The sequence below is a fragment of the Palaemon carinicauda genome, chromosome 41, assembly GCF_036898095.1.
Source record: "Palaemon carinicauda isolate YSFRI2023 chromosome 41, ASM3689809v2, whole genome shotgun sequence".
NCBI classification, from domain to species: Eukaryota; Metazoa; Arthropoda; class Malacostraca; order Decapoda; family Palaemonidae; genus Palaemon; species Palaemon carinicauda.
In genome coordinates, this window is record NC_090765.1 from 54,050,554 (window position 1) to 54,077,440 (window position 26,887).

Sequence of the window (26,887 nt, forward strand, 5' to 3'; positions counted from 1 at the left end):
AGCCCGGGGATTGATGATCCTGGACTATCACCACTGCCTCCTTCTGTAACAGGAGCGACACCTCTTGATGTAACGCTAGCCTCTTGTCCTTTTCCTTGTAGTTGGGAGAGAGGTTGATGGGAGAAGTGGTCAGAGGGGGATTGCGGCAGAACGGAATTCTGTAACCCTCCCTTAGCCACTTGACAGACTGAGCGTCTGCACCTCTTCTTTCCCAGGCTTGCCAGAAGGTCTTGAGTCTGGCTCCTACAGCTGTCTGGAGAGGAGGAGAGTCAATGTTTGCTTTTCGTGGACTTGGCACCTTTCTTGGACCTGCCCCTGTGACCGTCTGGGCGGGTACTTCCTCGGCTGGGGGCTCTGCCACGAAAGGGCGGAATAAATCTGGTAGCAGGTGTATCAGCCACTGGGGTGCGGTAAGTTCTCGGTACTGAAGGTACAACCTTAGCCTTGCGTGCTGAAGAGGCCACGAGGTCATGCGTATCCTTCTGTATAAGAGCCGCAGCCATCTCTTTGATTAGATCCTCAGGAAACAGGAACTTGGAGAGAGGAGCAAATAGTAACTGTGACCTCTGGCAAGAGGTGATACCAGTAGAAAGGAAGGAGCAAAGTTGTTCCCTTTTCTTGAGGACTCCCGAGACAAAAATAGAAGCAAGTTCGCCAGAACCATCGCGAATTGCTTTGTCCATACAGGACATGATCAGCATGGCCGAGTCTTTGTCAGAAGGGGCAGTCTTCTTGCTCAAGGCCCCCAGGCACCAGTCGAGGAAATTAAAAATTTCAAAGGCGCGAAAGACTCCCTTCAAGAAGTGGTCCAGATCAGAAAAGGTCCAGCAGACCTTAGAGCGTCTCATAGCCGACCTACGGGGAGAGTCAACCAAACTTGAGAAGTCAGCCTGGGCAGAGGCAGGGATCGCCAAGCCTGGTTCCTCTCCCGTGGCATACCAGACGCCCGACTTAGAAGTCAGCTTAGGAGGAGGAAACATAAAAGACGTCCTTCCCAGTTGCTGCTTGGACTGCAACCAATCCCCTAAAATTCTCAAAGCTCTCTTTGATGATCTAGCGAAGACAAGCTTAGTGTAGGCAGACTTAATAGGCTGCATGCCTAGAGAAAACTCGGATGGAGGAGAACGAGGGGTAGCAGAAACAAAGTGTTCAGGGTATAACTCTCTGAACAGCGTCAGGACCTTACGAAAGTCAATGGAGGGTGGCAACGACTTGGGTTCCTCCACATCAGAAGAAGGATCATCCAGGTGAGCAGCTTCATCCTCAGAAACCTCATCACCTGAGGGTTGAGAAGCGAGAGGTAACGATAAAGCGGTATGCTGAATGGTTGAATCCTGAAGAACGGGTGCATGCGCACTTGCGGATTCATCCTCAAGTCTCTGCTGAAGAGGATGAGGGCTGGTAATGACAAAGTCATGAGGCTGGGATGAAGGAGGTTCTGCGGGGGTCTGAGGAGCAAGTGAGGTGAGAAGCGAATGCTGTAAGGCATGAGGCTCATGCTGCGGTTCATGTTGAATGGGAAGAGGCTCATGCTGCGAAGAATGCGGTTGCTGCATGCGTTGAGGTGGCTGCCTCAAAGCATGAGGCTCCTGCCTCAAGAGTTGCGCCTGCCTCAAGGGTTGAGGAGGTGGCTGCGCAGAGAGAGGCTCTTGCCTCAAGAGTTGAGGTTCTTGCCTCAAGAGTTGAGGTTCTTGCCTCAAGAGTTGAGGTGCTTGCCTCGAGAGTTGAGGTTCTCGCCTCAAGAGTTGAGGTTCTTGCCTCAAGAGTGGAGGTGGCTGCCGCAAGAGTTGAGGTTGCTGCCTCAAGGATGGTGGAGGTTGCCGCAACGCAAGAGGTTGCTGCCTCGAGGATGGAGGAGGTTGTCGCAACGCATGAGGCTCCTGCCTCAAGGGTAGAGGAGGTTGCTGCAAAGCATAAGGCTCCTGCCTCAAGTGTTGAGGAGGTTGCCGCATAGCAAGAGACTCCTGCCTCAAGGAAAGTGGAGGTTGCTGCACAGCGCTGGTATCTGGCAACTCCCAATGCGGCAGCTCACGCATGGAGGCAGGTTGAGGAACCTCAACATCATACGTCTGGCAGGGTGGACTGCGCAGAGGTGGAGGAGCGCTCGCAGGAGGAGGTGTGCTAACCTTCTCTGCCTGAAACTCCTGCATCAACACCGCAAGCTGCGACTGCATAGTCTGCAGCATAGCCAACTTGGGATCAACAGAAGTTGGGGCAGAGGCCTGTTGAGGCATCGCTTTACCTCTCTTAGGAGGCGTGCAGCCATCAGATGACTGCGGCGAGTCCGAACTAGCCCAGTGGCTACATCTGGGCTGTTGGACTCGCTCGGTCTGGACCTTACGCTTAAGAGGCCTTGAGACCTGGGTCCAGCGTTTCCTCCCGGAAACTTCTTCCGCAGACGAGGAAATTAAGGGCTCAATCGTCTGAGAGTGGAAGTGACGATCTCTATAAGATACGCCCGCAACCACTGAGGATACTACTGTGCGCCGATCAAGGCCTGCCGAACCCTTTTGCCCTTCGACATTGCTTCTCCCCTGGGCTTGGGAGCTTGCAAGAGGTCCCGGACTGGGAGGACGACTGGCACGCACAGAAGTATCCTCATGCGCAACACTGACACTGACACTAGGCACAGCACTGGCACTACCACTTCCCACTGCACTTTTCACTTTAAGTTCCTTGACATCTGCCAAGAGAAACTTGTGGTCACTCACTACAGACTCCACCTTATCACCTAAAGCCTGAATGGCACGTAACACATCCGACATATCAGGCTGAGCACTAGTAATAGGTTCGGGGGTCACCACTACAGGGGAAGGAAAAGGTTGAGGATCATGGGGGGAGGAATAAACCAAAGAGCGAGAAGAACTCCTCCTAACTCTCTCCCTCTCTAACTTAGCCGTATACTTGAGGAATTCATTAAAATCGAATTCCGAAAGCCCGGCACATTCCTCACATCGATCTTCCAACTGACAGGATTTTCCCCTACAGTCGGAACAAACGGTGTGAGGATCAACCGAGGCCTTCGGAAGACGCCTATTACAAGTCCTAACACTACATCGTCTTTGTCTAGGAGCTTGAGAATGGTCGGACATCTTGAATTAGAGAACAGTCAAGGGGGGTTTCCAAATTAAAGCAAAGATCGTTATACCATTAATCAAAATCAATCCAAAAGCTATCTAAGCTAAGGGAAAAGCTTCCTGTATAGCGAAAGCTAAATGTCAGAGCAATACTTCACCAAAACCGTGAACAAAGACTCCAAAATCAAGAGCGTATCCATGTAGGTCTTGCCGGCGGCACGACAGAGGAAAAATTGAGGTGGTGTTGACAAGAAGTACTGCAGTACCTGACCACAGATGGCGCTGGTGAGTACACCCGCCTCTTGTATAGCGATCGCTGGCGTATCCCGTCCGTAGATTTCTGTCGGGCAACGGAGTTGACAGCTACATGATTATCGGGTAAGATTAATATTGAAAATTACTTTTTGATGATTTTTTAACAATTTTGAATCATTTCCTTATGTAACTCTAAATAAATTAGGGAACTTGAAAAAATGGTGGTTTCATTAAATAGAAAAATGAAAATGAAATACAATATGGGAAAGGTATTAGTACTGTAATAGCATAGCAATAAGTACATTTTATCCTAACCCAACCTAGTTGATTGAAATCCTACTCACAAGCAAGGGGAGTCCCTAACTTTCAATAAACCATATAATACTGGTGTTAACAAAAATACAAGGGTATTGGATCATACCTGACAAAGGAAGAAGGCCACTTTGAATAACCCTGGGAATAAATAATCTTACTTAGGGGTGATATGACCAGTAGGGTTATAAGCCACATTATAGTACTCTCTGAATGAGTTTTCTACTTCCTACCACTATATTATAATCCTGTGAGGTATCAAAGAGGTGGAGCGGGGGGGGGGGGGGGGACTGCTCCCCGCACTCTAGTTTTGGGGTGTTTAAATGTGCCTGGATGTAGTACGATAGAAAGCAAAAAATGTGAGATTAGAAGTATGTTTAGGAATAGAACGATGGATGTATTGAATTGAATTGAATTGAATATGGGATTTAGGCATTAAGCCAAGCACTGATGGATATATTGGCTTTGTGTGAAAAAGATAAAAGGGAAAGGTGAAGTGATGTTTGGTGAAATGTTGGGTAAAGTGTCTGGGATTGAAAGGAGAAGAGCAAGAGAAGGTGTGGCTTTATTGCTGAGTGAATGGATGACAGGTAAAGTAGTGGAATAGAAGGAGGTATCATCTAAGTTAATGTGGGTAAGGGTTAGGCTGGGTAGGGAATGTTGGGCGTTTGGCAGTGCGTATGGGCCAGGTTATGAGAAAAGTGAAGAGCAGAATGAGTTCTGGAATGAATTAACTAGGTGTGTAGAAGGACTGGGTAGAAGGAATTATGTATTTGCCATGGGTGACTTAGTGCTAGAGTGCGCGCTGGAGAGGTAGAAGGTGTCATTGGGAAGTATGGTGTAACAGGTGAAAATGAGTGGTGAGAGACTGGTAGATATGTGTGTTGAGCAAGAGATGATGATAAGTTCTAGCTTTTTCAAAAAGAAAGATAAAAACAAGTATACATGGGTAAGAGTGGTAGAAAGGGCATTAATGGACTATGTGTTGATAACTAAAAGAATGTTTGGAAGATTGAAAGACGTACACGTGGTTAGGGGTATGATTAACGGTATGTCTGATCCTATTTTGGTGGAAGGAAAATTAGTTGTAGCAAAAGAGTGGGGGAATAGAGTAGGTGGATGTAAAAAGGAGCTAGTGAGGTTGACGAAGTGAGAGTAAGAGAAACTGGTAATTTACAAGAGGAATGGAAGTTAGTAAAAGAAAATTTTGTTGGGATTGCAAGTGATGTGTGTGGCAAAGAAGTTTGTTGGAGGCAGCATGAGGAAGGACAGTGAATGGGGGAATGAAGGAGTGAAGGTAAAAGTGGAAGAGAAAAAGAGGGCTTTTGAAGAATAGCTGCAGAGTAATAGCGTAGAGAAGTATGAAAGATATAGAGAGAAAAATGTGGAAGTAAAGCGCAAGGTAAGTGAGGCAAAGAGGGCAGCTGACCTGAGGTGGGGTCAGGGATTGGGTCATTTATATGAAGAGAATAAGAAGTTTTGGAAAGAAGTGAAGAGAGTAAGGAAGGCCGGCGCAAGAATTGAAGAGACAGTGAAAGATGGAAATGGAAGGTTGTTAAAAGGAGAGGAGGCAAGGAAAAGGTGGGCGGAATATTTTTAAAATTTACTGAATGTTGAGAATAATAGGGAGGCAGATATAATTGCTGTTGCAGGTGTTGAGGTGCCGGTGATGGAAGATGAAAATAAGAGAGAGATTACAAGAGAGGAAGTGAGGAGAGCACTAGATGAAACGAGAGTAAGAAAAGCATCTGGTATGAATGGTGTGAGAGCTGAGATGTTGAAGGAAGGGGTTGTGACTGAACTTGAATGGTTGGTGAGATTATTTAATGTGTTTTGTGTTGTCAATGGTACCAGTAGATTGGGTTTGTGTGTGTATTGTACCACTATATAAGGGTAAGGGAGATGTGCATGAGTGTTGTAATTCAAAGGGTATTACTTTGTTGAGTGTAGTCGGAAAAGTGTATGGTAGAGTACTGATTAATAGGATTAAGGATAAAACAGAGAATGCAATCTTAGAAGTACAGGGTGGTTTTAGGAGAGGTATGGGTTGTATGAATCAGACTTTAACAGTTAGCCAGATGTGCGAGAAATCTTTAGCAAAAGGTAAGGTAGTGTATGTTGCGTTTATGGATCTGGAGAAAGCGTATGATAGAGTTGATAGGGAGGCAATGTGGAATGTGATGAGGTTATATGGAGTTGGTGGAAGGTTGTTGCAAGCAGTGAAAAGTTTCTGCAAAGGTAGTAAAACGTGTGTTAGGATAGGAAATGAAGTGAGCAATTGGTTTCCAGTGAGAGTGGGGCTGAGACAGGGATGTGTGATGTCGCCGTGGTTGTTTAACTTGTGTGTTGATGGAGTGGTGAGAGAGGTGAATACTCGAGTGCTTGGACGAGGATTGAAACTGGTAGACAAGAATGACCATGAATGGGAGGTAAATCAGTTTTTGTTTGCGGATGATACTGTACTGGTTGCAGACGCGGAAGAGAAGCTTGGCCGATTAGTGACAGAATTTGGAAGGGTGTGTGAGAGAAGCAAGTTGAGTTAATGTGGGTGAGAGTAAGGTTATGAGATGTACAAGAAGGGAAAGGGGTGCGAGGTTGAATGTCATGTTGAATGGAGAGTTACTTGAGAAGGTGGATCAGTTTAAGTACTTGGGGTCTGTTGTTGCAGCAAATGGTGGAGTGGAAGCAGATGTACGTCAGAGAGTGAATGAAGGATGCAAAAAATAGAGGGTTGGGCATGAATGTAAAGAGAGTTCTGTATGAGAAAGTGATTGTACCAACTGTGATGTATGGATCGGAGTTGTGGGGAATGAAAGTGACGGAGACACAGAAATTGAATGTGTTTGAGATGAAGTGTCTAAGGAGTATGGCTGGTGTGTCTCGAGTAGATAGGGTTAGGAACGAAGTAGTGAGGGTGAGAACGGGTGTAAGAAATGAGTTAGCAGCTAGAGTGGATATGAATGTGTTGAGGTGGTTTGGCCATATTGAGAGAATGGAAATGGCTGTCTGCTAAAGAAGGTGATGAATGCAAGAGTTGATGGGAGAAGTACAAGAGGAAGGCCAAGGTTTGGTTGGATGGATGGAGTGAAGAAAGCTCTGGGTGATAGGAGGATAGATGTGAGAGAGGCAAGAGAGCGTGCTAGAAATAAGAATGAATGGCGAGCGATTGTGACACAGTTCCTGTAGGCCCTGCTGCTTCCTCCGGTGCCTTGGATGACCGCGGAGGTAGCAGAAGTAGGGGATTCAGCATCATGAAGCTTCATATGTGGTGGATAACGGGGGAGGGTGGGCTGTGGCACCCTAGCAGTACCAGCCAAACTCGGTTGAGTCCCTTGTCAGGCTGGGAGGAACGTAGAGAGGAGAGGTCCCCTTTTTTGTTTCATTTGTTTGATGTCTGCTACCCCCCAAAATTGGGGGAAGTGCCTTGGTGTATGTATGTACCACTATCTCATAAAAAATCAAAAATTTTTAAGTAATTTGTATTTTTCCTAACATACTTACCTAGAACTACCTTCTTAGGAGTTACTGGTTAATTCTACCTAACCGACCAGCTTTTTGTATAGTTTACCCCCCTCTTCCCGTTTTCTACGGGGTCAACCTCTGGCAGTGTGGTACGTGCCCTGAGGCGACCCCGGGGTCAGGCAGCGTGCTAGCTCAGGTCGAATCGCCAGTAAGTTTCGTTGGAAAAGGTATTACTCGATCCTGCAGGTTCTCGGGGAAGGATGGGAGGGCCATAACCCGAAGGTAATTCTAGGTAAGTATGTTAGGAAAAATACAAATTACTTAAGAATTTGTGATTTGTTCCAACACAGTTACTTACCTAGAACTACCTTCTTAGGAGACTTACACTTTAGGAGGTTGGAGTGTCCTGCAGGGATCAGGATTCGACGGGGAGGCACGCGAGAGAGGGAACCTCTAAGGAGGTCTTGGTTCCAAGACCACTTGAAAACTGCACGAAAAGTAGGGGAAAACTATCCAAAAAACTCACTTAGTGTCTAAATGGCTTACCTTTTCAAAACCAATTCCCATACATGTCCTCTTGAAGGGTGTTCCTTTCAGTGATTAAGGTCTTCTCAACATCTTCCTGGCCCGTTCAGTCTGGGGAAGGAAGGAAAGGGGGGGGGGGGGTAAGGTTAAGGAAGGAACTAGTGTCTCTTGGCATTAACACCCCCGGTCACCCTGGGGCTATGACCTTAGATCTCCTGAAGGGCCGACACAATTGGGCCAATAGAAAACTTGTCCAAGGATTTTCTCGTACAATCTTTTAGATAATGTTCCGTGAAGGTGGACTGTCTAGACCAGGTCCCAGCCTTCAGGATCTTACCCACAGCCATGTTCTTCTCAAAAGCCAGAGAGGTGCTCAGAGCCCTGATATCATGAGGTCTTGGTTTTCCAGGGAGAGGAGTCCCAGAAGCCTCGTAGGCCCTCCTTATCACCTGTCTCAGCCAGAAAGAGATAGAATTTTTCGAGACCGGTTTCTTCACCCGGCCTGTTGAGATGAGTAAATTTTTGATCTGAGGGCGGTATTTTGCAGTCCTCTCCAAGTATTTTCTTACTGTTCTCACGGGACATAAGAGTAGATCCTTCGGGTTGTCGGATCGAGGGATGGCTGGCACCGAAAAACCCTCAAACCGAGGATCCCAACACGCTGGGTTCTGCGTTTTCGCCACAAAACTAGGGACGAACCTAAAGACAACTTCCCTCCACCCTTTGGAGTGTGAGACCTCGTAAGAGAGGCCGTGTAACTCGCTAACTCTCTTCGCCGAGGCCAGGGCTAAAAGAAATGCTGTTTTAAGGGTGAGTTCTCTGTCTAGTACGTCCCTGAGAGGTTCGAAGGGCGGCTCTGACAGAACCTTGAGAACTCTTGCTAAGTCCCACTGTGGAACCCGTACCTCCTGGGGGGGACATGATTGTTCAAAACTGCGTATGAGCATCGAGATGTGCCTTGAGGCTCCCAAGTCAATGCCCCTAAGGAGGAAGACTTGACCTAGGGCTGCTCGAACTCCTTTGAAGGCCGGGATGGACGAACCCACGTCGTCTCTCAGGTACACCAGAAAGTCTGCAATGTCCTGGATCGACGCCCCTAAGGGCCTGATGTTTTTGGATGCACACCACTTCAGGAAGACTGCCCACTTCGCCTGATAGACAACTGCCAAGGAACGCCGTAGACAACTGCCGAGGAACGCCGTAGATAACCAGACATCCTTGTCGCGGTTCTCGATGAGTATCCTTCTTTCCTCAGGAGCTTCTCGATAACCTCCACGCGTGAAGGCGGAGGGATCGAGAGTTTTCGTGCCACCTATGAAAGTGAGGTTGTCGCAGGTCTGGTCTGTCCGGAAGTGGCCAAGGAGGACGAAGAGCTAATTCCTTTAGGTCTGCGAACCAGTCTCTCTCCAGCCACCAGGGCGCTACTAAAGTCATCGACAGGTTGGACGACACTCTCACTCTGTTCAACACTTGCCTGATCAAACTGAAGGGAGGGAAGGCGTACACATCGAGACTGTCCCAGGGATGTTGAAAGGCGTCCTCGAACGCTGCTGACGGGTCTGGGATTGGAGAACAGAACACGGGGAGTTGGGCATTCAGACGTGTGGCGAACAAGTCTATCACTGGGGAGCCCCACAGTAGGATGACTGCTCGAGCTACCTCCGGGTGTTGAGTTCACTCCGAACCTATCACTTGACCCGCCCTGCTGAGGCCGTCGGCCATCACGTTCCTCTTTCCTGGAATGAATCTTGCCGTCAGTTCTATCCCTCCTTCTGTGGCCCACTCCAACAGTTCCGTGGTTAGGGCGCAGAGGACCTTTGATTTCATGCCTCCCTGCTTCTTTACATACGCCACTACTGTGGCGTTGTCGCACATTAACGCCACAGTGTTCCCTTGCAGAAAGTGTATGAACTGTCGACACGCCCTCAGAACCGCTATCATCTCTAGGATGTTTATATGGAGAGACGCCTCCTCGCTGGACCACTGCCCTTTTGCTGATTTTCCTAGCAGGTGTGCTCCCCAGCCCTCCTTCGATGCGTCCGTGAACAACAGCATCTCCGGGGGGTCGGAGGCGAAGGGCATTCCCTTCTCTGTGTTCGACCTGATGTTCCACCAAAGAAGGGTCTCTCTCGTCTTCGGGAGGACTGGGACTATTTTGTGGGGCTCCTTGCCTGGGATCCACGCCTCCTTTAGATTTCACTGTACCGGGCGGAGCCTGAGTCTCCCTTGCGGTACTAATTTTTCCAGGGAAACCAGATGACCCAGTAACTTCTGCCAGTCCTTGGCCCTCCTGGGTTGTCCCGTCAGGAAGGGTTGAAGGATACGTTCCAGGTTGGCTAATCTCTCCTCTGAGGGGAAGGCCCTTACTAACTGGGTGTCCAGGACCATCCCCAAGTAAGTCATCCTGGTGCTGGGGACTAGCTGGGACTTCCCTAGGTTGACCGTGATCCCTAACACCTTGCAGAGGTCGAGCAACATAACCCCTTGCTCCCTCAGTTGTTCCCTTGAGGCAGAAAGCAGCAACCAGTCGTCCAGGTACCTGAGTAGTCGTATGCCTTTCTCGTGTGCCCACGCCGAGATCGCGGCGAACACTCTCGTGAACACTTGCGGGGCCGTCGAGAGGCCGAAGCACAGGGTTTTGAACTGCAGGACACTGGACTCCCACTTGATCCTAAGGAACTTCCTGCTGGAGGGGTGCACGGGGATTTGAAAATAGGTATCCTTGAGGTCGAGAGACATATGAGGAAATCCCCCTCCCTCAAGGCTGCGATCACTGTCTTTGGGGTATCCATCTTGAAATCCGTCTTTGAGACGAACTTGTTGAGGGCTGAGAGATCTATGACTGGCCTCCACCCTCCTGTCGATTTCTCCACCAGGAAGAGCCTGCTGAAGAAACCCGGGCCGGGGTTCTCCACTGTCTCCAAAGCTCCCTTGTCGATCATGGACGCTACTTCCTCTTGTAGCGCCGCCCTCTTCACGGGGTCCTTTGGAACCAGCCATTCGGTTCTCTGGGCTGGGATGAGAGGGGGAGGCTCTTCCAGGAACGGGAGTCTGTAGCCCTCCTTCAGTACCGTCACCGTCCAGGGATCCGCACCGAGATCCCGTCATGCTTGCCAAAAATGTCTGAGGCATCCCCCTACTAGGGGCTCCTGCGGGAGTAGGGGGCATCTCTTCCTACCTTCTCCTGGAGGAGCGGCCAGATCTACCTCTCCTAGCGTTAGCGTAGGAGGGTCTGTAGGCTGACTGAGGGCCTGCCGTGGTCCTACGGGTGGGCTGCTGCGAGGCTTGGAGCCAAGGTGCTGAAGGAGGATCTCTTCGGGGCAGCAAGGGTGTGGTCTGTGAGGAGTGAGGGACATCTGTTGGGGCTCTCCTTAATGTGGCCATCCTCATAGGGGGGGCCTAGGATCCGCTTCTCTCACTTTCCTCACCTTCTCCATAGTATTTTCTACCAAATGGATGGGGAAAATGTCATTCCCCCACACGGAGGAATTCCTCAGCCTCCTTGCTTCCCTGTCCGGCAACTTCCGCACTAGCTTGCTCAGTACTGTGTCCCTTTTCCTCAGGACCCAGTTCGAAGCCACCGACAGAGACTGGGACGATAAAAACTTTAAAGCTTTGCCCCCAGAGCTAACAAGATCCCTCAGCATGGCCTGATTTTCTGGGAGGGAGAGGTCGTGTGATGCCTGAAACCTCACCAAAGCGCATGACCACCAATCTAACCAGGAGGACACGTAGACTAGGTCCTTAGCCATGTCTTCCATCATAGATGCTTCCGACGGGGAAAAGCACACTGGGGCAGTGGATGCCCTGTCTTCCCCGGCTCCCTGGTTCAGCGCGGTCACCACTGCTTCTACTGCACGGGGACCACCGCGATGCCCTTCGGGAATGTATAATCGCTTCTGGGATTTCAGGCCCGGAAGAAGTTTGGAGGAACTCTAGCTTCTGGGGGCCTCTGCAAGTCTTGCCAAGTATTCATCAATCTGCTCCATCCCCAACTTCACGTCTTGAGCGAGAGGGAGAGACAAAGCCGGCTTTTGTTGTACCGGACTGTCGATCATCCTGGACAGTCCGGAAAGTACGGCCTTTGCAGCTGAGTGGTTGGGCTCATCTAACCGGTGATGCTTTCGAATAAGGGCTAGAACCTTACGGTAGGAGGAGATGTCGTCCGTCGAGCACTCCCCTCCTTCCACCAGGTCTACCGTCACCAGTTCCTCCGTATGGGGGTACAGTGAACCCTCGCTACTTCGCGGTTCGACAATCGCGGATTCACCACTTCGCGGGGTTTTCCCATAACCCATATATATATACATATCGCGGATTTTCCGGAAAATTAGAAAATACCGCGAAATCTGAAGACAACCAAATACGATATTTTGTTACCTGTAATTCCATTAATACTGTAATTAGTAATATCTGCTCTTACTGATTGTTCATTGCATTACATATGATATATAATTCAGCACAGAAAGAAATAAAACACGAAAAGAGAATGTGATCATACGATAATTCAGTACGTAGTAAAATTAAATCGAACATGAAACGCAAATCAGATGCAGTCATACCATATTAGAATGGTGTGTACTGTAATGGATGTGCTTCTTTTCCATGAATCTTTTGTATGTATACGTACGTAGTACAGTACTGCATCCAATAATATTCTTTGTTGCAAAAATCACATTTCGAATACTGTAAGCGTACGAGAGAGAGAGAGAGAGAGAGAGAGAGAGAGAGAGAGAGAGAGAGAGAGAGAGAGAGAGAGAGAGAGAGAGAAAGGCGTAAAATAGCGTACGTAAATTTTTATTATTATTGTTATTATTATTGTTGTTGTTGTTAATAAAATTATTATTGTTATTATTATCATTATTATTATTATTATTATTACTGTACAGTATTATTATCATTATTTATTATTATTACGGTATTGTACTTAATCTACGTACGTTCATTATGCGCGGGGCATCTTCTATGAGTAACCAACGCATCATAGTACTGTAAGACGGGTTGTGATTGGTTCAAGCGCTGATAGATGACGAATCAAAACTCAAGTTTTGTTATCTAGCCTGTGATTGGTGTTTTGCCCGCATCTTCTACCCGCAGCATCAAAGTTCTCGCGGGGCTGGATCGTTCACTTTCTCTTTCCGCGTATTGCTGAGTAGACGTTCTTAAGTTTGTGAAGTTTAATCTGTGCTGTGTGCGACTGTTTTAAGTTGAACTTTTTGTTGAACTTTCTGTTAAATCCTACTGTACAATGCCTCCCAAGCGTTCTGCTTCTAGTAAGGCTGGTAGCGAGCCTAAACGCCACCGAAGGATGATGACGATAGCTGAGAAGGTTACGCTTCTCGACATGTTAAAAGATGGTAGAAGTTACGCGGCCGCCGGCCGCCATTTTGGCATCAACGAATCCACCGTTCGCTATATCAAAAAGGACGAGGCGAACATTAGAAAGACTGCTGCAATCACCTTTAGCAGATCAGCGAAGCGAGTCGTTACAACGCGTAATAAAACGATCGTACGCATGGAAGGTGCTTTAGCTGTGTGGATTGCCGACTGCCGGAAGAAGAACATAGCGTTGGATACGAACACCATCCAAACAAAGGCTTTGAGCTTATATGAGAATTTTGCTGCAAAGGAACCTAAAGACGACGACGGCAACCATGCTGAAGATGATGCAGATGATCCTCAACCAGGGACGTCCACTGATTCCCAGCCTCAGAAACGTTTTTCCGCAAGCAAAGGATGGTTCGCGAAGTTTCATAAACGCTTCGCCCTGAAAAGCGTTTCCCTGCATGGGGAGTCTGCTTCCGCTGACACTGCCGCTGCTGAAACTTACGTGAACCAGACTTTCAAGAACATTATCGCTGAAGGTGGATACAAGCCGGAACAAGTGTTTAATATGGATGAAACCGGCTTGTTTTGGAAGAGAATGCCGTCGCGAACTTTCCTGTTCAAAGAGGAAGCCAAAGCCTCTGGCTTTAAGGCATTCAAGGATCGCGTTACCCTCGTGATGTGTGGCAATGCTGCTGGATTTTTGTTAAAGCCGGGGCTTATTTATAAGTCGAAAAATCCTCGCGCTTTGAAAAATAAAAATAAGAATCTCCTTCCCGTGTACTGGATGCATAATCAAAAAGCATGGATTACGAAGATGCTGACCTCCAACTGGTTCCACCAGTGTTTCATCCCGCAAGTCCATGAATATCTCTTAGAGAAGGGCTTGCCATTCAAGATCCTTCTCCTTATGGATAACGCTGGTGGACACGCAACTGACCTGTCGCGTGAGGGCGTTCAGGTTGAGTTCCTGCCACCCAACACCACGTCATTAATTCAACCGATGGACCAGGGGGTTATCAGGGCGTTCAAGGCCCTCTACACGAAGAATACCTTGGCGGACCTCGTTGCGTGTGTGGATGCTGCCCAAGATGACGAGGATGAAGATTTCAACTTGAAGGCGTACTGGCGGCAGTACACCATAGCCACGTGCCTGCAGAATATTCAAAAGGCACTTCAAGAGATGAAACCTGCAACCGTGAATGCGAGCTGGAAGAAGCTGTGGCCCGATATTGTTTACGACGACAAGGGATTTACTCCGTCGGAAATCCAACACTCTGCAATACGGAAATCTGTGCAGTTGGCTGCCATAATTGGAGGTGACGGGTTTGGCGACATGACGACTGAAGACGTCGACGAGTTGTTGGACTGCCATTCCCAGCCCCTAACTGACGCAGACCTCGAAGACCTGACGAAATCGGCAAGTGAGGAAGAGAGTGAGGGTACCCAGGAAGAGACCCAAGAAAATGTCGAAGAAACGGGCTTAACATTAGAACGGCTTGCCAAGTTCTGCAACCATATGAAGGAGGCGAAAGAAATGTTACAAGAGTGGGACGAGGATATGGTTCGCTCGATGCAATTCTCAAATAAGGTCGATGACATCATGACTCCCTACAGGATGCTCTTGGATTGAAAAAAGAAGCAGCGGCAACAACTTCCGATCACAATGTTCTTCCAGCCTCGCAAAAAAGAGCCAGTTCCTCCTGCTAGTACGCCTTCGGAAGAAATTGAAGAAGTTTCCCAGGAAGAAGTTGAAGAGGTGTCCCAGGAAAAGACACCTCCGTCTGAAGAGACGTAAAATACTATCATTGACTGCACAGTAGAACACATCATCAGCTTCATCATCATCATTTCTACTGTGCAGCAAATTCATCGCCATCACCATTCAAGTTTTTCTTGAACTTCTTTCTTGGTGAGTACAGTAACAATCTTTATTTTTTACTTTAACCTGTTTTATAGTTTAGTAATGTATGTACTGTATGCATTAAGTTAAAGGGAAGGTTTTAAAAGTCTACATGTTGTAACCTATCATATTTTTTTTGTTTAAAATTTACATTTACGTACGTAAAACAATCTCTCTCTCTCTCTCTCTCTCTCTCTCTCTCTCTCTCTCTCTCTCTCTCTCTCTCTCTCTCTCTCTCTCTCTCTCTCTCTAATTGTTTTCCTGCTTTGCTACGTACAAGTACTGTATAATTTATATTTGTAAGGTAACATATTTTGTAAATGCTTTTACTGTAAATACTGTATGTACTGTATCATTATTTATCACTATCATCATGCGCGTTAAATGCCTTGTTTGTTCTGAGCGTGGTTGTTTACTGAGCGTACACGCCGTCGTTTCAGGCGGCGTCATAAAGAAAAAGATTTCATTTGGAAGTCCTAAGAAAAATACGTAAACTAAAACATTGGTAATAAAAAAATCAACATACAGTACTGTATAATCAATATAATCGATGCAAAAACTAACCTATACATATATGTGTACACTAAATGAGTTTGTTTCTTCATTATGATCAGAGATGAACGTAAACAAAACATTGGTTGCCATTTTTTATCGTGCTTTTTAGGTGTTTAGGAAACGCATGATATAAAATCGCCTTTAATATTTGTGCCTGTTTTAGTTTAGGGTGCTGTAGTACATGCATTAAGTGTTCTGTACATTAAAGGGTGGTTTGTTAACAGTACTACGTACAAGGGAAGGTTTTAAAAGTCCGAATATACATGTTAAATAAATAGGTAAATATGCTGTCACTACTTCGCGGATTTTCACCTATCGCGCCCGCGTCTGGAACCTATCTACCGCGATAAACGAGGGTTCACTGTACGCCGTAACGGTGGGAAAAGGAACGCCCGACGAGTCTGCCAGTGGCATGGGCTGCCCCGTGGGGACGAAGGCATCCGTCATGGGAGTACCTTGTTCCACGGGGGGCTCCGTGGATGGGGGATCCATGCGGACCGAAGGGCGCCCATGGTGCTTAAGGAAGGCCTCCAAGGTGCCCGTGGTCGACGCTAAGCCTTCCTTCATACTCCTTATATCCTTCCTAAGGGAAGAAGGGGCGAAGGCTACCGTCGGGTTAAACAATACACGGGGGTCCCGGTTCGAGCCTTTATGCCGGGCGGCCAGTCCGAAGGAGGAGCTAGGAGGGTGACACAACGAAGGCGAGGCTCTAGAGAGCCACCCGGAAGCGGCCGCGGCTGTGGAAAACCTAAACAGCTCGCTCCGGGGCACTGTGACATTCACCCAGTCCTTTGACTTACTCCTCTTCGCTATTTTTCTTAGAAGACTTCGACCGTTTCCTACCGTGCCTCGAGCGGGAACGAGACTTTTTCTTCTTTCGGTATTTCTCCCTCTTCCTCTTGCTAAGGTTCCTGTCTTCGTCCTCTGAAGACGAAGAAGACGAAGAGTCCGATGACGACGAGGATGAGGACGGAGCTCTCCGACCGGCCGACACGTCCAAGACCGCGGGGGAAAATCACGCCGTTTCTCAGGTGTGGGCGGTTGTAGAAACACGGAGGGTTGCGTAGCCGAGGGAGCCGGAGGAGACCGCGCGAGCCCTTTACAGAGCCATTGATCTACATCCTCTTCTCCTCTAACGGGAGACCTGAAGGGAGTCCTTGGTTTCACCCATGTGGCGGGGTCCGAGGACGACGAACTACCTTTCTCTGTGTCTCCCCCGGCGGTTGAAGCACCCGAAACACGCCACGAGGCAGGGGAAGTATCGGCACTCGGCCTACCCCACATTGGATCTTCCGAGGCGACGGGACCTGCGGGCACCAGGCCCTCGCCTCCTACCCACACTGGAAACTTCCCCCACAGGAATATCAGACTCTTGGGGAAGGGCAATGGGCCTCTTCCCCGCAACGGACTTACCTCGTTCCCTACGCTGGGTAGGGGAAGAAGGACGGGCGCTACGGTCTACCGAGGCGTCTGGCGAACCTACAGGCGAAGAAATGCTGGAATCCTTAGGCATCTTAGCCGCCTTCTTCTTCTTCGTCCCGAAGAGCACCTACTGGATATCAGACCAATTAGCACACTCCGGGCACGTAGAGGTAGGGGAACACGCTTTCCCCCTACACGTGGAGCACAAGGAGTGGGGATCAACCTCAGGCTTAGAGAGGAAAGCCCCGCAAGACTTCCCAGCCACAGGCCCAGGGCAATGACGAGGATGCTCCATAACACAAGGCTAACACACCAAGAGACACGAGGATGGAACGGGAAAGTGAAAATGAAAACACGTGGGTAACACGCGGTAAGCACAAAGGATCGGGGGACACGAGGGTCGCATAAGGTAAGAGAGAGTGCGGCGAGATGTTTATCGCGTCGCGACCAGAAACTTACTGGCGATTCGACCTGAGCTAGCACGCTGCCTGACCCCGGGGTCGCCTCAGGGCACGTACCACACTGCCAGAGGTTGACCCAGTAGAAAACAGGAAGAGGGGGGTAAACTATACAAAAAGCTGGTCGGTTAGGTAGAGTTAACCAGTAACTCCTAAGAAGGTAGTTCTAGGTAAGTAACCGTGTTGGAACAAAGGGTAATTAGGCTATCAACAAAAAATAAAATGAAAATTTCATATGTAAATAGGAAACACTATCAAGATATGGCATTTAAAAATAATCACAAAGGATGAATTTTGCACAAAAATACATTTGTAAATATGTATAATTTGCAGACTCGAGAAACAGTGGCTATGCAACAATTTCAGTTTGGCTTCAATTTGGTTGTAGATTTTCAGTAATAAACTTCATGTAGCTTAAATATACAGTACTGTACAGTATATGTAAATGGACATTTGTTACTTGATAGCGTACTCCTTTGGTATTCTCATTAAACTGATCTTGAGACCAAATATGTTTAGTCCTTGATCCTGTAAAGAGGCATCACATATACCATAGAGTGATATTATTGCAAATTTACTGTAAAAGCACTAATCCTATCAAAACATAGTTCAAGACAGGAATATTTGTTTTAATAGTAAGATTAGCATATGAAATACAGTATGCTATTTTTCCACATTACGCACGTTCATCAAGGTGGGCTTTAATCCTTTAGTCAACAATGAACATTGGCAGCAGTAAACTATTTCATAAAAGCCAGTAACACTTCATGAATGCATCTATTTTGGTTCATTGTTTACAATGGTTTTCTAACTTGACTTTGCCAAAGTTCAGGGGGTTAACATAGTAGTAGTAAGACTCACATTATTAATCATTTAAAATCAGGAAAACTTTTTTTTTTTTCTAATTCAGTATAATAGAGTACCTCATACCTGCAATCATGTTTTTTTTTTTTTTTTGTATCATTAAAGTCAATCATGTCAATAGTCATCCCAACAGAAAATAACCATTACAAAATCTTTACCAAATTGAGAATCTTGGTGATGGATTACAGCTAAAACTAAAGTTAGGTCTACGAAGAAAAAACAATGTGGTTTACTTAAAAATTTAATGCCTGTTTTTTTACACTTTAAGTAACAATGTGGAGAAATATACTCATGAAGTAGAGTATTTTATACAAATCAGACAAGGAAGTTGAATCTGGGGTGGAAAGAAATCCAAAATTCATTCACATGCTGGACATAAATACTAAAACATATTTTATACTCTGCCTCATTAATTCTACATTCTTTTTCCAAAGAAAAAGTTATATAGCCTATGTCAAAAGCACTTTTGGATCGCACTAACCACTGGGATACACTTTGTACAAACCTGAAAATAAACAGTTTCACACACAAGAAGTCACCCTTTTGATGATAAATTGTTATAAATATGTACATCCATAAATTCAATACTTCCCTACTCAAAAGGGGAGAAAATGAAGTCTGAGCAGTAAGTGCATATATATTACCCAACCAGTATTACCTAGTAAATCAACTTAATAAAATTGTACTGAACAGAACTAAAATTATCATAAAATTTCCACTGGATGAAACAGAAGAATCAAGAATGCTAAGACTAAAAGTAACTATTGGTACCAGTATTTCCCCATAAGTGATGAGACAAGCTAGGCTAGTTAGTGACTGGACAAGCTGTGCTAGTTAAGCCAGATGCACACCATAAACGGTTACTGCATGTATCGATTTGTCTCGCTCTACACACTGGAGTAACATTATACTAGATTTATCTGTTATCCCTTCCACAAGTTTTCTCCACAGGCTTTAACCATTTGATTAAACTGATTAAAAAGTATAAGCTAAAACTGTACATGAAAAAAAAAAACAACTAGTATAAATATAAATGTTAACTTACAGACAATTGCTTAAGGCATTTCTTCAGTTAAAATAGATTTCCTAATCAGAGCTCATTTACCAACTTAAAAGTAACAATTCTTTCCTTTATCCAGTAAAGGTTAATGTTCCATTCTAATATAAGAACAAATAAGGCTGATACTATTGTACTTTCCTCTCTGAAGCAGTAAAATTAAGAAAATTAATTTTAAAGCCACTGTGATAAACCCAAACTGGAAACAATCTGTTGATACAAATTAAAATAAATAAATCTGCTATCAATTTCTTATTTTACTGGAGTATAACTCCAAATGTCTACTATTTTGGAGTTGAAGTATGGTATATGAATCAACATGGTGTGCACATGGTAGCACTCAGCATTGCAGTACTGGTAGTTATGACATTTTAACTACTGTGTAGGGGAAAATGATTACAATACCCCTTGGTGATATACAGTATAAGACTTTTCATCTCGAACCCATACAGTGAGGTACTTTTGCAGTGAAATAATGGATTATTGGATCTAAAGACCATGTCAATGTGATATGAAGCAGAAAGTTACAGGAGGAAACTTTTAATGGGGATAGTCACTGAAATTACCAAGCCGGAAAAATTTAGAATGACTGAGGAATTGCGTTATTTGGAGCCCATAACTAGATTGCCCAGTTCAACACACGATTTCCATGCCATAGGTCGCTTATTAAAAATTTATTTATAGTACTATCACAACATAAATTACAGGTAGCTGCTAAGTGTTTCACTGCAGACTATGGGTTATGTTGGATTAAATTCGATTTAAGAATTTGAGCTATATAATAGCTGGCCCAAGGGCCTCTATGGCCATTCAGCATCAAAGCATATTAGAGGTAAAACCCTGTACTGTAGTTATTAATGTCAAAAGTTAAAAAAATTATGATAGCAAAATTGAAAACTTGCACCTGTAACAGTGGTAAGCTAGGAGGTTACAAAAGAAGTGTAATGAAGGTAATTGGGGCTATTAACCAAGGAAGCATTTATGCTGATAGGTAAACTTTATAATTGGCCACTTTCAAATATAGGAGACTAAGTTTCATTTTAAAAGACCCATGGGCCCTTGGTAACATGAACCCAATAGATTAGACAGAATCTAGTCATCGAATCTCATAACTTCACTGCCCACCTTTGTTTGTGCTGATTACCACCATACACCGAAAGACATTGATAATAGAAAGCCAATAGCTACCATCATAAACCTAAAGGCATTGATAATACAAAGCCAATGGCAATAAGTTTAATCAAGAAAAACATCTCGAGTAAAGACAGTAATACTAGAGCATGGCTTATTATCCACTCTCTTTCTTAGTTCTACAGCAGGGGATAGAATAGGTTTTCTAGAAAAAATGCTATAGACTGAAAAGAAAAGTATTCTGACATAATACGATTATCACCCATTGTACACAATTAACTACTTTATCAGAGTGCAATCCTTGGTGAGTGAGATGCCAAAGCAAGCTCTTCAATCCTTTTGTATGTTATAGAGTTCTTCCATTTCAAAGACAGTGACATCCAGTGAGGTAAAGGGAGTGTTGTTTAGCTAAACTGTTGGACCCCCTTTTTCCAGTCCAATATGTTTGCCATCGACTTCATAATCCTAGGTTTTTCCTTCCTACAAACAGAATATCAAACATTACTAACCACTGATCAAGGAATTGTAACTAACCTAAAGAAGCTTAACAATTCTGTTTGATAATATTTTGGTTGCAAAGTGCCTGCCTTTCTTTTTAAAAGGTATCGTTTTCACTGGTTGTATTCATTTCAGCTGTAAGTGGCATATACTTCAAGAAAAGGAAGTTGGAGCTCTGTGGCTTCACAAATATAAATTGCAAGGTTGTATTTAGAGGACTGGAAAGGAAAAAATGTGACAAGAGGATCAACAACTGGTTTCAGATGGATACCAGAGACCTAAGGTAGCAATTGGTCTGAGGTATTAAAATTGTCCAAAGGAATGAAAGAACAAATTTTCCAACAAAGAAACCCTTCAAGGCAAGGTCACATGATGATTATCTTAATATTCTCATATTACACAAGCTGAACTCTGAGTTTAGATAATGCAAATCGATGGTGAACCTCTTCCTCCAAAGAAAACACACGAGAAAATCTCCAAAGATAATAACTTGAAGAAAACAGTCTTTAAATATTTTACTACTATCAGAGTATTATCTTTTTTGTGGCAATTACATCATCCCCCTCCTTTGGATTTTCTAGTGCCAGTACCTCATCTTCCATTGGGATACATCTGGTGGGCAAGTCATACCATGAGTAATCAAACTTGGTCAATACCTCTGGTGGGCAAGTTACACCCTGAGTAATCAAGCTTGAAGCCAACAAACATTTGAGAGATGTATAATAGTTGCCATGTACAATATACTGTATTTAGTTGAAAAACCCCATGTAGAGGTAGTCTCTATAAATTTAGTTTGTTTTTCATACCATGATTTTGTTATAGTGCTACTATATATATTTTAAAATGTACATATAGGTGCAATATGAGTACAGTACACAAGGCAGTGGTATCTCTGAGAGTACTTGACAGTATTTCTATTTTTTTTTACCATATTTTAGGGTATAGTACTGAAATATAATTACAAGGCATGTTAAGGCAGGAACAGAGTTCAGTATTAGGTTAATGTTTAAGGGAATGGCTGTATGTATAAACCTATCGAGATGAAAACTCCATTTCATCACATAGCCTTCATGGCTTTAGCAAAATCAGATTTTCTCTTGCAGCTCAGTAATCTAAATACAGAACCTTAACTTTTAGCAAAGCCCTCAATGTAATTCACAATATCAGTTAAATGATTTATTATTATACTGGCATAAAAAAATATTAACAAAAATAAGAAAAAAATTCTTAAGAGGCAATAAATTGTGATTGAATTAAGAAGTTTCAACTGTAGACTCAAGTCCCTTAAATTCTCCAAGAATATAAACAGTCATTTAGAATAATCAAAACCCCTAGATAAACTCAAACTTTTTAAATTTATTTGATAGGAGGCTCAAAAATTGAAAATTTACATGGTTAAACCTATACAATACTGTACAGTATTTTCCAAAGCACAAGTTCAAGGTACCACATGAAAATTACACCTGGCCTTAGTTCTATACTTCTGCTTGTATAAAAAAAAAATACAGCTCTCCCAAATCATTAGAAAAATGAAAAGTAACAATAGTGATGAAACAGGCAAAACAGTTGAATATCAATAATAATGCAAGCATACAAAATATATAAGCTCATAATTAGTAAACACATATCTAATATTCAATTTTGCCAAGTTCAGAAGTAAAACGATAAAGTAGTAATCTAGCATGAATCATCAATTTAGATTTCTCTTGGGAAAAAATTTTATGCATATAATTACTGCAAAAAATATACAAATTGTGATAGTCTGTACAGTATATAGCTAAGGGAATTTCTTGCAGCTTGTACAAAATTAAATCTTTAACATATATGTGAAGGACTGTTCAAGAAAGCTGTACAAATCCATGACAGAGGAGTTATTTATAAAGCCTAAGCACTTGTTGGGATGTAAAATTTGAGGTAGCTTATGGGCCCAACATGTTGAAAGTTTTAATTTTTTTTAAGTTTAAGGATTTCAAGAAACTAACTATATTTGTACAGCTGATTAGCTACATGTTAGGCTAAGATCTTGGTTGAAGAGAAGATTCATCTAGCATAAAGGTAGTCAATGCATAATCTGATTAATTAATGGGTCTCATTTAAATAATGTTTGCAGTTACATGATCATTTAGAATATGACCTTTGGGGGTGATGTACAGTACATACAAATATTTATGAATAAGCAAAGCTGTGCTTTCGGGTTCATACACAAATAAAGTAATAAAGTACTGAATAAAGACTGTAAATAAAATAATGAAGCCTAACATGCTATCACTGTTTACTATGCTTTCATTCAGAGAAAATAAAGCTTGAAGAATTCTTTCATTCTGATGAGATACTAAAAACAATATATTGCACTATGTAAATGCATAATTAATAATATTAGAGAATCATTAAATCTTAATAATGATTAGCTTTCCATTAATTGATCTACTACATTTCCTGAGGCATAATTTAGTTTTTCTTTATTTCGATAGTAAACCAAAGTTCAATAACTATAATGAATATATATTGAAGGTATACAAAAATATTCAACAAAATACTGAAAATATTGTTCAGCCATACTGTATTACAAAAGAAATTTAAATTTCTTATACTAAATGATTCTTAATTGGTCACAAGCATTTCTTTTCTGAAAAAAAAACCAACGCTTAAAAAAAAAAAATTCACAGATGCAAATCTCTCGCTTAGTTTTACCTAAAATTAGGTAGCAGAAAGGACGAACACGAGTGCTGAATAGATGCTAAAAAAAACAAAATATTAGTTTAACACTAGCCAAGAAGAGTAGTTATATTATTAAATGCATGGCCTCGACCATGCTTGCAGACCAGATGTTCATCTATCATATGTAAATTAGGTGGTTATTTGATTTTTGTACTGCTACTTGAAATCATAGCTATCCGAAAGAAAAAAAGTACAGAAATCTGTCAAGAACAGCTTTGGGGATTATTAACCATTGTATCTTCGTGTAGAAATATACTTTGTGATATAATTCTTTATCAATCATTGCAAGCACAAGCACCACTCGCCTCAAGGAAAAAAAATATTTCACTGTAAGATATCAATTACCTAATGATATTTCTTTTAAATTCATACTACTTAGTTGCTTTTAACATTAAAAACTGCCAGAATATGGGAAAACTCTTATTATCTAACATAAATGGGAGGAACGTAGAGAGTAGAGGTCCCCTTTTTGTTTTGTTTCATTTGTTGATGTCGGCTACCCCCCAAACTGGGGGAAGTGCCTTGATATATGTATGTATAAATGTTGGAAATTTTAGAACTTTTGGTATTATTTTACAACTGGATCCATTGATGTTGCATGATAAATTACATGTACTGTATATTGTATCACACTGGCTTTAGGCCAAAATAATCGGTCGCAATAATGCTTGATTACTGCTGTTACTAGCTCAGTCTTCAGAATTTTAAATAATTTAGTTTTGCCTGAATAAAGACTGAAGTACTACCAACATGCCTCTTTGACCCATGAACTTCCTTACCCTTGTATTGGTATCAATAGAAAGAGACAATTTTTTATCTCTTTACCATCTTGTGCGTGAAGACTTGGGCTTCTCGCAGATGATTAACCTGTATAAAGTTCAAATTATTATGTACTGATTTTTAGGTTTTGTTCCACTCATTAATCTTTCCTGTTCCTGTATCATTTCATAGTTTTATCTATAAATTTTGGTTTTATATAACTTTCTTATAATCAATTGTTTACATTTGTATTTATGTGTCCATACTGGGCTTCTTTCCCTATTGGCAATGTTGGTTAGTATCATCTTGTCTTCTCCAGGTATGATTACTGCCTTGTTGATAAAAATAGTAATAACTGACTTTTTCCCTAGAATCCTGGTACCTAAACCAGTCAAGCTTTTATAGTAGTTTTTAATGTTTAGTCCTAGTAAAGTTATATGATTGGCCCAAAGGTATATTTTTTAACTTGATCATGTTTAATATATTGCTATTAAAAAGCCCCAAACCCATTCCTAATTTAGCTTGGAATTTATACAAAGTGGTCTGCATATGTTTCGTTGTTTCACACTGTACATTAATCATGAACATCCTTCAAGTACTTTCACACATGCATTACGAATAAGTCAAAGTAGTGTCATTTTATGAGTGAGATGGAAAGGAACCTCCAACCTGGGAGGTCTTGTCTAATACAGTATGTATGTTGTTTGTTAGAAACTATTCAGCATTATTCATTCGGCCTTGCCAGGTGTTTAGTAATAGGTAAATAGAGGGACTGTAATTAATATGATCGTGAAATCAATAATACAGCATATATTCTACAAAAATAACTAATACAACTTTTACATCATTCACCACCAAAAAAGGTGAAGTTTTATTGAAAGAAAATAAATTCTCAACTATACCTTTTTACCCTCACCTACTGTGTATCACACATCACTGACCAACTAGACTGTATACACAGGGTGAAAATTACCAGGTTTACTTTCACAGTTACTAAAATTACCATTAACCTATTTACCAAAATAATTTCTATCTTTTAAAGGACCATAAGAGCACCATAGGATATACCTCAATAGGACATACAATAATGTTCATATTGATATTATTAAGCAAGTCGAAAATGGTGCACTAGTCCTCAGCATCAGAGACCAAAATCTTTTCCAGCATCAGAGACCAAAATCTTTTCCAGGCACCATAAGGACTTACAAAAAGGACACACTAATTTATGTAAGGATGTACACAGTACAATATACATATGGTAGGGTAATATTTGTTTGCAATTAAATCTCTGAATGATTTGGTGAGTCTCAAGATCTCGCTACTCATGGAAAGATTCTCTTAGGCTGTGTACAGTTACAAGAAACATTACTGAATTACCAAGAACATTTGTCTCTTTAATTGCCAATTTTTCTATGCTTTTGCTCTGCAAAATTCATTATAAATTTAAAGTGGTCAGGACATGAAATGTAGGGCTGCTGTGCAATATGAAAAACAAATATACATTAATTTAATATGCATGCACAGCTAACTGTATAATACAAAGGTAAGCTCGTGAGTTCTGCAACCAGCACAAAATAATATGTCAAGGTTTTTCCCTTTTTTTTTGAGAAAAAGAAGCCACTAATAATACTTGCTGTTTGCTTTCTGATGAGAATACAAAGCAAAGTTCAAAAGCACACTTCATGCGTAATTATAGTTGTCTGCAAGTTGAGTGCCATAACAAATGCTCCCAAATCCCAAAAGAATTCTTTAAAACCCTTAAAATTTCAAAACTTTAACAAAACCGATCTTTCTCAAACCATCTACAAACACTAATCCATTTATGCTAATGACTTTGTTATACAGTAAGGGTGCTCCAGAGAAAGGTTCTCCCTCAAGCTGTGGCATTATTTCCTTTTAAAGGGAGAAAATCAATAAACAATGTAACCAACATTGGTCACTGTTTGCCATCATCCTTTCCACGAGGTTTACTACTGGAGCCAGGATCCATGGAATGACTACTCCTTGGTACAAGGAGGATACTACCATCAGCAGACTGCTGCAATGAATACTCGTGTGGTGAATAGGGGTTTCCATCTGGATCTCGCAAACTCTGTCAAAAAGAATACACAATGGTTATGGAAAAAAAAAACATGCATTACTAAAGCATTTTCATTTAAAGGTACATTTACTATAAAATACAACATATATGATCATACACAACATTATAGTTATTCATAAATGCCTTATACCACTTATAGTAAGACTGGTAATTAAAACTTAGTGATTTGCTCCCACACGAACACAAGCCATTTTTGTTTAATAAGGGACTTATATTTAGGAGGGCGAAAGTCTCTACAACCAAAAGTGGCTGGTTTACTAACCTGGGAAATTTAAATACACTTTTGTCTTATGGAAGAGCCTTAGTGATAACTCACCCACACTACCTGGGCATGAAAATGTCACAGGTTTTAACCAGTAGGCAGTCGCGTAAGAACCTATATTTATAAGAATATGTTATCTAAATATGTGGTAAATTTTTAGAAATGAGTTTGGCATACATTCGATCCATTCTTTCGCTCGTCTA

The 26,887-nt window shown here is 42.9% G+C and overlaps 1 protein-coding gene and 1 long non-coding RNA gene across 7 annotated transcripts in view; one reads left to right on the forward strand and one right to left on the reverse strand.

The window, feature by feature from the left end:
* Positions 1-26,887, forward strand: part of LOC137632663 (uncharacterized) — a 290,790-nt gene that overhangs the window by 235,781 nt on the left and 28,122 nt on the right. The gene's annotated exons all lie outside the window — the stretch shown is intronic.
* Positions 25,816-26,887, reverse strand: part of cnc (cap-n-collar) — a 603,426-nt gene continuing 602,354 nt past the window's right edge. For all 5 annotated transcript variants that reach the window (XM_068364732.1, XM_068364731.1, XM_068364730.1 and 2 more), the window contains one exon: positions 25,816-26,413. In XM_068364732.1, the coding sequence (XP_068220833.1) occupies positions 26,258-26,413 (156 nt within the window). In that variant the 3' untranslated portion in view covers positions 25,816-26,257. The remainder of the gene's footprint in view (positions 26,414-26,887) is intronic.